The 12,584-nt window shown below is 34.8% G+C and overlaps 1 protein-coding gene across 1 annotated transcript in view; it reads right to left on the reverse strand.

Annotated features, from left to right (window-relative positions):
- Nucleotides 1-5,020: 5,020 nt before the first annotated feature.
- Nucleotides 5,021-12,584, reverse strand: part of LOC141509279 (olfactory receptor 14C36-like) — an 8,294-nt gene continuing 730 nt past the window's right edge. Inside the window, exon 2 of the mRNA XM_074218698.1 lies at nt 5,021-5,169. Within this exon, the coding sequence (XP_074074799.1) occupies nt 5,021-5,169 (149 nt within the window). The remainder of the gene's footprint in view (nt 5,170-12,584) is intronic.

Genomic DNA, 12,584 nt, shown 5'->3' on the forward strand with positions numbered 1-12,584 from the left:
CTCCTTCCCCTTAATCTTTCCTTCTCTTTCTCTCTGTTTCCCCCCCCTTCTGTCTAAATTCCAATGACTCGTGTATTTAGTTCATTATATCTACCCATTTGCAAACTGGATTCCCTAGTCTTAGCATCAGTATTCAACATTTCTAATAGGCATTTGACAATGAAAGTCACTACACCAGGTCCAATTCTCATTGCCTCTCACCTTGGAGACAGCAATAATTCCTGATAGACTTGAGGGGTTCATGGAAACTCCTTCCTCCAGTATATCCTCTCCAGTCACCAGTGTGATTCCCTTAAAATGAAAATTTGAACATTTGATTTCCCATTTCCAAAATCTTTAATGGCTCCCTAGATCCCTTAGTGGAAAATGCAAATTATGTTGCCAGTCTGTTAAAACCATTCATTATCTATCATCTTGGTTTCTGGCATTCTGTACTCTTTTTACATTTTTCTGTATTTTCTGGAAAAGGCATTATAGCTTCCCCCACTATCACCTTTGCAGAGGCTGTCCCCCATGCCAGGAGCCTCCCTTTTAATTTCTATATCATAGATTGCCTGTCTTTCCTTAAACCTACCTCAGGGGCCACCTCCTACATTAGTCTCTTTAAATTTCCCCTATTCAGAAGAAATTTTGCAATCATTTCATATATATTTTTATTTATGTTTCTCTCCTCCCTCTTCCTTCTTTTCTTCCTATCTTCCTTCCTAATTCTCTCCCTTCCTTCCTAAATTCTCTATGGCTCCCTCTCCCCACTCCTTTTTTGTTCACCCTCTTTTTTCTCTCTTCCTCAGGTTCTCTTTCTTGCACCCTTCTTCTTCTTCTTCTCCTTCTACTTCTCCTCCTCCTTCTCCTTCTCCTCCTTCTCCTTCTCCTTCTCCTTCTTCTTCTTCTTCTTCTTCTTCTTCTTCTTCTTCTTCTTCTTCTTCTTCTTCTTCTTCTTCTTCTTCTTCTTCGTCTTCTTCTTCTTCTGTCTCTCTTATTCCTTCTCTCTCAATCTTTATAACTTTGTCTTTCTCTTTCTCTTCCTCTCCCCTTATCTCCCTCTCTCTCTCTCTGTGTCTCTGTCCTCTGTCTCTCTTCGCTTTTCATCATATTGGAAGTATAACAACCACTCAGAGACCCAGTCTCAATACTGGATTGGGGTGGCAGCTTTCCATACTCTTGCCAGATTAATTGTGAACACTAGATCAGTTTTAGACCTCCTGTAGTTTAGAATTGTTTTCATTGTGCCACCTTTCTGTTTATATATAAAGATATGTGTTTATATACATGTATGTTAGAAACTACATGTCACAGTATATTGTACCAAAAATGCATACACCAAAAACTTATGTAAATATGATTAATGCAAATCCCAGCTTTTTTTCTTTCTGGTTAGTGTTTTACCCTTTCAATGAATCTCATACTGGTCCTTCTGAGCCTTGAAAATATTCACGGTATTCACAATATCATGGTACGTTTTCTTCTTTCTTCTTTTCAGTGTATTCTAACATTGTTGATATTGACTGTATCTACACAGTTACCCACAGGACTACTGAATCAACTGTTATGACATAAGATATTCATTCATTCAGTAAAAGAACTATTTTGGAGATAGATTGATTGATTGATTGATTGATCGATTGATAAAGAGATAGATCTGACCTATGATTTGATTTCTGTAGGTAGCTGTAGGTGAGAAAATATCTAAAATTACAGATGAGGTCCGCTTCTGCAACATGGTTTGCTACTGGCTTGGGTTGCTTCCTTACCTGGTTCAATTCCTTCTCTGGGTCATACAGCAGGTTTTTGCCAGAGCCATGTTCTTCTAAATTCTGAGGCCAAAGGACTATTCATTATGCCATACTGTCATAGAGTTAATGAGAGCATCAACTTTCTAGAACTTTTCCTCACCTAAATCCCAATTCATATATGTAAGTGCGTGCTCCTCCAAAAGGAAGGCCAAGTAGTAATAAAAACAACTGTAAAATATGAATACTTGGCGTTTGCTGATAGATTACACACACACACACACGCACACACACACACACACAGTTGCCTACACATATACCATGTTTATATAATAATATGTATAAATATATGAATGTTAATATGTTAGGAATGGTGTCATGCCTTAGAGAATCCAGAGGTAGTCCTGAAGATCTAAATTCAAGGATTCCCTCTGGCACATATTGATTGGTTATGACCTCTAGGCCAGAGATTCAATCTCTCTCTGGCCAAGAAGTAGATAATTTGCAAATTAGTTACTGACCTGAAATGGCAAAAGGAGCTTTTCAGACAAGTATTCTGTAAATCTGACATGATAGCATTAGTTGCCTCTTGTCAAGAAAAAAAGTGTGTTCTTTTGTGTTTCTGTGTGTGTGTGTGTGTGTGTGTTCTTAAAAAGGAAAGGAAAAGAAGAGAAATGGGAAAATCAATCTCTCTCTCTCTCTCTCTCTCTCTCTCTCTGTTTCTCTCTCTCTCTCTCTCTCCCCCTCTCCATACTTACTGGTTCTTTTTCCACATAAATTAACCGGAATCCCTGTTAACTTCTCTGATGACTTGTGGAGCTGCAAATTGATAAATGCCACTATCTCAATGCAAGCACAAAAGCTAGGATTTTTCAAAAGAATCAAGAGATTTGAAGAGCCCCTATACTGTCTAAGCACATTTATGATATTCTGGTTTGGTGGAAAGTCAGTTCTTGGAATGCTGCCTATTATAGTCTTGACACTGCCTTCAGGGACAATCTCCCTGATGTCCAGTTAAATATAGAAAACCCAGAACTAATTTCAATGAGTCAATTGCCTGTGAGTGGAAAGGAAGAAAACTAATTTTTATCCTGAGAACTGACTTTATCTTTCTAGAAAAATCACTGTATGTTGTTCTTCAATCTTTTAAGTCATTTCTAGTTCTTTGTGATTCCCTTTAGGATTTTCTTGGCAAAGCATGGAGTAATTTGCCATTTCCTCCTTCAGCTCATCTTATACATGAGGAAAAGGAAGCAAATAGAATAAAGGAACTTTCCTGAAGTAACAGAGTCAATAAGGGACAAGGCTAGATTTGAACTCAGGAGGAGGAATCTTCCCAACTTCACGTCCAGCACATTATGTCCTGCCCTATCTTATTACCTATTAATGCACACCAGCAGATATAAACAATTTTGATTCCTGAATCCTAGCAATTTCTCCAACATATTTAAAAATGCAATATAATTTTGATTTTGTATGTATACAGGAGGAAAATAGTTCTCCATGTTGTTTGTTTTTGCAAGGCAATGGGGTCAAGTGACTTGTCCACAATTATGCAGCTAAGTAATTATTAAGTGTCTGAGGACACATTTGAACTCATGTCCTTCTGACTTCAGGGACGGTGCTCTATTCATTGCACCACCTAGCTGCCCATTCTCTATGTTTTTTTAAATCAAATCAATAGTAGTAGCTGGGTGGTGAAGTGGATAGAGAAATGGCCCTGGAGTCAGGAGGATCTGAGTTCAAATCCAGCCTCAGACATTTAATAATTGCCTAGCTGTGTGACCTTGGGCAAGCCATTTAACTTCATTGCCTTAAAAAAACACAAAAAATAAAAATCATATCAATGGAATAATTGTATAACTGGTTAGCTCAGTTAGCATGAGTATCAAGACTAATATCATGAGTTTTATCTGTATGTGGATAGATTAGCTTCATATAAAGGATACCTCATAAAAAATTTAAGGTTAAGATAATATTCTTAAAATAATTATGTATTTTAAAAAATTCTAAACAAAATCAACCAATAAAATGACCGCATTGACAGAGTATGTAACATTATCCATCCATGATTCACCACTTCTCTGCTGGAAGGAAGGTCTTGCATGCCAACATTAATTAATCTGGAAACATTATGGGTCATTTCATTTTATGTATGCTCTCTTGGTTATTATTGATGGATTCAGATACATCTGTTAGGCCTTTAAATTTTCATCACTGGGGAATACAGATAAAAATTGTAAAACCCACTTTCCTCATTATTTTTCCTTACTGCCTTTCCTTACTGTCTCTAAATGGGACCATTCAATATCATGTTGGGAGTTTCAAATCATTTAACCGTGAACTCCCTGGACATTATGACCTATTTTCACCCTAACCATACCATAGATGTCTTTGCTTAACCACCAACCCTCCTGTGCCCCATACAAACCTAAGAGGGTTTGATTATTCTCTGGTGGATAGAGGAAGAAGTCAAAAATACCTGGACAGGTATCATCTCTCTAAGTCATATTCCTGATTCTCTTCTAACACTTCTCAGAAACCTCCTTCTTCTAGAAATTCATTTCATCCCTGGATTTATCACATTTGAATTATCCTTGACCTCAGGAGCCTCTTCCTTTTTACTGACTGATTTCTTTCAGAATATTTATTTTAAGGAGAACACCTAGGACAGACTTGTCTTCTAACATCTTCTGGATGACCTCCTGACTCTCTATACATTCTATGCCATGGTCTTCATGGATATTCCCTTTTACTTCACTTCCACTTGACTTACCCCACCCTTGAGTTCCTTTTTATTGTTGTTCTTTCCCATAGAATTGGAGGGAGAAGGGACAGGGACAATCTCTTTTAATGCTTACTTTTTTATTCCTAATGCAGATAGCTTGCATTGGATGAAGTGGATTCTGGAAGATCTTTGTAGAAATTTGATCTCCTACTGACCCCATGGGTTTGGACAAATAATTTTTCCTCTTTTTACTTTAGTTACCTCAGCTATAAAATGGGGGGCCAGGAAATAACAGCATGACCCCTCTCAGGATTGCTGTGAAAACAAAAAATAAATGACATTTGGATAACATCAAAGTGCCAGCACATAGTAGGACCTATCTAAGTGCTCATTTCTTTCCCTATTCCCTCTTCATGCTTAGCAATAACTTTATGGTGGAGTATATGCAGGGATCAAGGAGGTCTAGACCTCTGCCATGAGGGCTATCACACCCTTTCAGGACAAGCCAAAGGCAGAATGGGCCACCCGTGAGAGCTGCAGCATAGTGCTCATGGATCTCCATTCAGCTAGTGTGGCTAGGCTGGACGACAGCTAACACTTTCAATATCAAAGGCCCCAGAAGGTCTGTCTCAGTGAACAAGTCACTTACAGAAAGGTCTTTGCTTGGACCCCTCTCCCAAAACAAGAAGCTTGTGACGGTGCTTCTGGAACCTGTGAACAGAGCTCAAAATGAATAAGTCAAAAAAAAGTCATGACTATAGTAAGTTACTATGGAAAGAAACACAAGCACAACACCCTTTCAGAAGAGGAGGACAGCAAAAGTACTACAGGAGATTAAGAAAGAATTCCAGTTCTTGCCAATTATTTATATTCTTTCAATTCTACCCAGTCATGCACAAGGACTCTTCATGAGAGAATGTCATTCTGGAATAGAATGAAAGGAGAATGACTTCAAGAAGAACATAAAGGTTATTTTCTTATCTGAAGTCTCAAGTTAGACTGAAGTAAAGCAGTAAAAGTCGAAGCACATTTGAAGGAGTTCAATGAATAGGTAGCTGGGGAGTGCAGTGGGTGCAATACTAGACTTGAAGACAGAAAGATATCAGTTTAAATCTGACTTTAGGCACTTAGTAGTTGTGAGACCTTGGGCAAGTCACTTGATCTCCATTTACCTCAATTTTCTCAACTGTAAAATGGAAATAATGATATGACTTGTGTATTTTTTGAGTGGATTGAATAAATAGACTCTATATAAATATTTATTCTCATCTTTATCATCATTGAGTTCAATTAGGCTAATATTCTAAAGACTTTATTGGAAGTTAATAATTTGGTTTTTAATCATAAAGAACTGATGTAGCTGTTTACGATAATAAGATCAAAATGGTGACTCACCAAAAGAAGGGGAGAAAACAAACTATATAGTAGCTGATGACTTTTTATTAAGTGACTTTCATGGAGTTTTCTTGGAAAAGATACTGGATTGATTCACCCCTTCCTTCTCCAATGGCTAACAACAAATGACTTAGCTGGGGTCACCCTGCTGGTGAGTATCTAAGGCTGGATTTGAATCCAGATTTTCCTCCAGGTCCAGCATTCTGTCTGCCGAACCACCTAACTGCCAGCTGTTGATGAAAAATAAAAAGAATTGGAGAGTATAAGCAGCGAGTGGGCTAGCTATGGAGGACCAGAAGTTTGCTTCAGGAATTAAATAATAGATTTGCTCAGTAGGCTACTATACAATGAAATAAAATAACCACCATCTGGTGTCAGATGTATGTTCCATGGGGAAGAAATATGCAATCACTTTGAAGATGAATGTTTTCAGGACCTAACAGTGTCCTGGTTTTTGTTTTTCTCATACAAGTTCCCAAGCCACTAGCATTTCTTCTCCAATATTAATATTCTGTCTCCTTGTGTCCCCCATGTGTGTTCCTTATTTCACGATTTTTTGTCATTTATATTGATATGCTGTTTACTTTCATGTCTTCTTCTTTGAACAAGTGGTTTCCTTACTATTTAGGTAAAAGCAACAATTGTGAAACATTCTCCATTTTTGGATTTGTTAAATTATTTCCTAAAAGTTAAATTTGAGTCCAGGGGAATTTTCAGGAGGCCTACATGTGAAGTGTCCTATGATACACACCATTTTTCTGAATGTAAACCTAAATCAATCCCAGGGAAGCAAAGTTAGCTTATATGAAATTAACTGGGTTAAAATTTAAATTGCATAAATTATTAGAAGCAATACTACCTATAATTGCATCTATTTTACAAAAATGCCTCAAGGCACAGTCATCCTTTGTTCAGCCCAGTCAGAGTAAAAAAGAGCCATTCTTGACAAAATTGTGAAGTCTTCAAAAATTGTCTTCAGTGCTTCATCCCCTTAACTCCCTACCCACCTTCTTCATTACAACACTACCATTTAAAGTTCAGAGTTATTAGCTTTGAGTTTGGGTAGTTTGTATCATGGATGCAGAAACTGTAAATAATAGGTAAATTGTGAAGGGCACATGGGTATAGATGGTCTAGCCAAGTTTAAAACCTAGATTCTCTGAAACCTCATCCAGTGATGTTTCCCTTCTACTTGGCCTTTGAAATCATTACTCTCTCTTTCTGGGATTCAATTCTGCCTGACCCTGAGGAAGTAGTATCAATCACCTACACTAGAAGGGATAAAGAAGACCTGATCAAATGGTGGAACTTAAGAGAAAGAAAAGTGTTCCATTTCATTGAATCATAGATTTAGAAGTTGACAGGACTATTGAAACTGTCTTGTCTAACCCCTCATTTTTATAATTGAAGTTCTGAGACCCAGATACATAATTTGCCCTAAATCATACAGATAATAAGTAGCAGAGTCTGGATTTGAATTCAGACCCACTGACTTCCAAATCCAGACCTCATTTCACTGCTCAGTGCATAACAAAGGATCTGACTATTGGGGATCCTAGGGATAATTTTTTAAGATTCTATTTTTCTAAGAATTCCAGAAAACTCAAGATTGACTACTCCATGCACCACATTTTAACTAGCCTGATGGGTTTAGGGAAATGTTATATCTCTTCTTACTTCACTAGACTAATCTATAAAACAAAGACAAAGGGTAGTAGATAAAGGACTAGACTTGTTGCAACACAAGAGTCCTCCGTGTAGCTTCTACCCTCTTTAATGTGGATTAAGCCAATTCACTAAGGTACCTAAAAGGGGTACCTTAGGAAAATGGAGCAAAATTAAAAAAACATAATATAATATCCAAAGAACTGATAAATAGAAGTGTGTATACAAGGGTTTAACATACAAAGAAATATTCATACATACATATATAAATATACACTCATACATATTCATAAATATATGTTCCTACATATAACCATTTGTTTAATGGTAGTCATCTTTAGCAGGTGGGAGGTAAGAAAAAAAGGAGAAAAAAGCAGTTACATGATAACATTGTTATATATTTAAAAGAAATCGCAAGTTGACCATAATAGATTTGCAGTTCCATGCTCATTCATATTTTTTTATTATTTATGTTGTGGAAATGCTTATTTCATTTTTTAAAAATATAGAATAAAATAAATGGAATTTTGCCAAAAGAAAAAAGGAGGTAAAAAATTGGTTAAAGAAAACAAATGCTTTAAAAATAATATTGGGCAAATGGATAAAGAAAAGAACTCTTAAAAATAGGATCGGGCAAATGGAAAAAGAAAGTTATTCCTTCAAAAAAATTGAGCCAATGGACAAATATAAACAGGTTCTTTAAAAATAGAGTTGCTCGGGTTGGCTAGGTGGCATAGTGGATAAAGCACCGGCCATGGAGTCAGGAGTACCTGGGTTCAAATCCAGTCTCAGACACTTAATAATTACCTAGCTGTGTGGCCTTGGGCAAGCCACTTAACCCCATTTGCATTGCAAAAAACCCTAAAAAAATAGACTTGCTCAAATGGAAAAGGAGATGAAAGGAAATAGTTCATTGCAAAGTAGATCTGGGCAAGTGGAAGTTACTGATTTTCTTAGACATCAAGAATCAGACAAGGAGAATTAAAAAAATGAAAAAAAGAGAACAAAATACAGAAAAACTCACTGAAAAACACCTGATCTGAAAAATAGGTCCAGGAAACATAATTTAAGAACTGCTGTAGTATCTGAATGCCATGATTTAAAAAAAAAGAGTCTGGATAATATCTTTTACAAAATAATCAAGGAAAACTGTTCTGATGTCCTAAAATCAGAGGGTAAAATAGTCACAGAAAGAATTCACTGATCACCTCCTGAAAGGATTACAAAATGAAAACTCTGGGAATTATTGTAGCCAGATTCCAAAATTATTACATCAAGGAGAAAATCCAACAGACAGAAAGAATAGAGCAATTGAAATAGAAGGAGCCATAGTCAGAATCATGCAGTTTTGGGCAACAGAATTAAAGGATCAAAGAGCATGAAATATGACATTCTACATGGCAAAAGAGTTTGGAGCAATCAGAATCAACTAACCAGAACAATTGAGTATACACTTTCAGGGGAAAAGATGAAAATTAAACAAAAGAGATCATTTTAAAATTTTCCTAGTAAAAAGACCATAACTGAACAGAAAATTCTATCTCCAAATTTCAAACCCAAGATATATATATGTATATATATGCATATGTGTGTGTGTGTGTAAGTAGAGGAAAAGAAAAATAATATTCAATAAATTAAACTGGTTAAATTCCAACATAAGAGAATGTTACTCATTACTTTTTCAGAACTATATGTCTACTAGAGGGCATGTTCTTACACAGAAAGTATGGGCATGTTAATTTTTAATGGATGATTGAAAAAATAAAGATATTAAAAGGAGATTGTACTGGCACAAGAGAAAGGGGGTGGTCATAAAGGGATAAATTACATCATATGAAGAAGCACTATGGACTTCTTACAGTAGAGGGGAAAAGGGAGGGTATGAGAATTGCTTGCATCTCACTTTCATCAGATGAGAAGCAAAGAGGAAATAACATACACTCCCTTGAATTTAGATATTTATCTTATCTACAGGCAACTAACAAGGAAAAGGGGAGGGAGGACAAAGGATAATTGATAGAATGGAGGGAATAAGGGGGAGGAAAAGTCAAAGAGGAAAAGGGAATGCAAAGGGAGGGGTCTGCTAAAAGAGATGGCAGATTGAGGGAGTAGTGGTGTGAAGCAAAACACTGGTGAAGAGCAATATGCTGGAGCACAATATATCGTATTTCACCTAAAGTGAAAAATGCAGGGGTAGCAATCCTTTTCTCAGTCAAAACAAAAGCAAAAATAGATATTTTTAAAAGAGAAAAGGAAGGAAATTACATTTTTCTAAAATGTGTCATAAACAATGAAGTAATATCATTATTCAAAATATATATGCACCAAGTGATATAACATCCAAATTTTTAGAGAACATGAATGAGTTAAAGGATGATATAGAGAGAAAAATCAAATTAATGGTGTTTCTAAACCTTCCTCTCTCAGAATTAGGTAAATCTAACCCCAATATAAGCAAAAAGGACATTAAGGATGTGAATCTACTTTTAGAAAAAAATAGATATGATAGATCTCTGTAAAAAACTGAATAGGGATAGAAAAAAATATACTTTTTCTCTTGGTACATGGAAGTTACACAAATATTGACCAAGTATTAGGGCGTAAAAACCTCACAATTAAACGCACAAAGACAAAATATGAAATGAATCCTTTTCAGACCATGATGCAATAAAAATCACAATTAATAAAGGATTATAAAAAGATTAAAGAATGAGTAGATCAAACAGCATATTGTAGAAGCTGTTAATAGTTTTGTTCAAGATAACGGCAAAACTGGAGAGATATAGACAAAGTAGATATTAGGAGCAATTTTATATTTCTGACAGTTTGCATGAGTAAAATAGAGAAAAGGGTAATCAATAATATGGGTATGCAACTTAAAAAAAGCTAGAAAAATAACAAATTTAAAATATTCAATTAAATACCAAATTATAAATTCTGAAAATCAAAGGAGAGCTTAATAAAATTGAAAGTAAGAAAGCTATGGAAATAATAAATAAAACTGAGTTTATTTTTATGGGGAAAACAATAAAACAGATAAAACTTTGGTTAATCAATTAAATAAAAGGAGAAAAGTCAAATTGCCAGTATCAAAAATGAAAAGAATGAATTTGTCAACAATGAAAAGGGAATTAAAGTAACACTTTGGAGATATTTTGCTCAACTGTATGCCAATCTAAGTGAAATGGATTGAAACTTACAAAAGTATAAATTGCCCAGATTAACAAAAAATAAAATAACATACTTAAATACCCCATTTCAGAAAAAAAGAAATAGAAAAAAATCAATGAAGTCCTTAAGGGAAAAAAATCTCCAAAATCAGATGGATTTACCAGTGATTTCTACTTAGCATTTAAAGAACAATTAATTATTGTTCTATATAATCTATCTGGAACAAAAATAATTACCAGAAACTTCCTATGACACCAATATGTTGTTAATACCTGAAGCAGGAATATTGAAAACTGAAAAAGAAAATGTAATATATAAAATAACAAATTACAGCATTGCTATCGCTAGTATAATATAGGATGACTAGAATGAATTTATACTAGGAATAAAGAGTTAACTCAAAATTAGCATAATTGATCATATTAATAACGAAACTATAAGAATTCATATGTTTTCTGAATAGATGCAAAATATTGACAAAATACAGTCCACATTCCTATTAAAAACAGTAGAGAGCATTTAGTAAGAAGTGAAATTTTCCTTGAATTGAACAGTATCTATAGAAAACCATCAATAAGCTTTACCTATAATGGAGATAAGCTAGCATTCCCAATGAGATCAAGGATTAAACAATAGCAGTTAACTTCACTATCATTCAGTAATATATTAGAAATGTTAACTTCAGCAGTAAGAAAAGAAAAAGAAATTGAAGAAATTAGAATAATCACTGAGGAAACAAGACTCTCTTTACAGATAATATGATGATATACTTAATAGAATCCTAGAAAATCAACTAAAAAACTACTTGAAGCAATTAGCAACTTTAGCAAAGTTGAAGGATATAAATCCTTCTGAATATAAATCATCAACATAGATATATATTATCAACTAAACACAGAAACAATAGATAAAAACAGAAACTTGAACTTCAGCTAGAGAATAGTGGACTGACTAGCCTTAAAGTAATACAGAGCATTCTATGAAAGCAAAACTCCATTTATATAAAAACCAGTATGCTACCAAAGTCACTACATGTCAGTGAATCTTGAAATGTAGTCATCAGTGTCAACCTTAGACATAGACAAGAAAGGCTCTATCAAAGGTAACATGCTTCCAAAAGTCCTTTGCCCTGGAGGAATATACTTGTGATATGATCAAAAAATGAAAAATATAAATTATTGGGATAAAATTGAATAGTTATCAATGATGTGTACATTCAAGAACCTTTCACCTTATTTTCGGGGAAAGCTTTGTACAGGATATATAAACATTAGACTATATTAAAATTAAGACATTGAATATTTCCATAATTGTATGGGATATAAGACATCTGAATTCATTTAATTTGATCCAGTTATTTGTTCTGTATTAGAAACATCTTCCCTTTTTTTAAATTTGATATGGTACATTGAGACAATTTTTATTTCTCTTCTACACCACAGCAATATGGTTTGGGAGGAAACCTCATCATTCTGCAAAATTCCATCAATTTTGTTTTTCCTACTTCATCAACATGAACTCCCTGGGCAGCTAGGTGGCCCAGTGGATAGAGCACTGGCCCTGGAGTCAGGAGTATGTGAGTACAAATATGGCCTCAGACACTTAATAATTACCTAGCTGTGTGGCCTTGGGCAAGCCACTTAACCCCATTGCCTTACAAAACTCTTAAAAAAAAGTTGGGGAAGAAAAATACATAAGTAAACTTACTATATATCTATTGTAGCTTGTTTTTTCCTTAATGAAGAATATAACATTAACTGGGGAAAGAATAAACATTAACTGGGGAAATCAATTTAATTCTCCTTTGACTATAAAGTAATGAAGATGTTCATGTATGTTGAACTTTTCTAGGATTTAACTCAGTAAGGGATCTTAGTGATAGAAATATATCAACT

Source organism: Macrotis lagotis, chromosome 1 (assembly GCF_037893015.1).
Source record: "Macrotis lagotis isolate mMagLag1 chromosome 1, bilby.v1.9.chrom.fasta, whole genome shotgun sequence".
Taxonomy (NCBI): domain Eukaryota; kingdom Metazoa; phylum Chordata; class Mammalia; order Peramelemorphia; family Peramelidae; genus Macrotis; species Macrotis lagotis.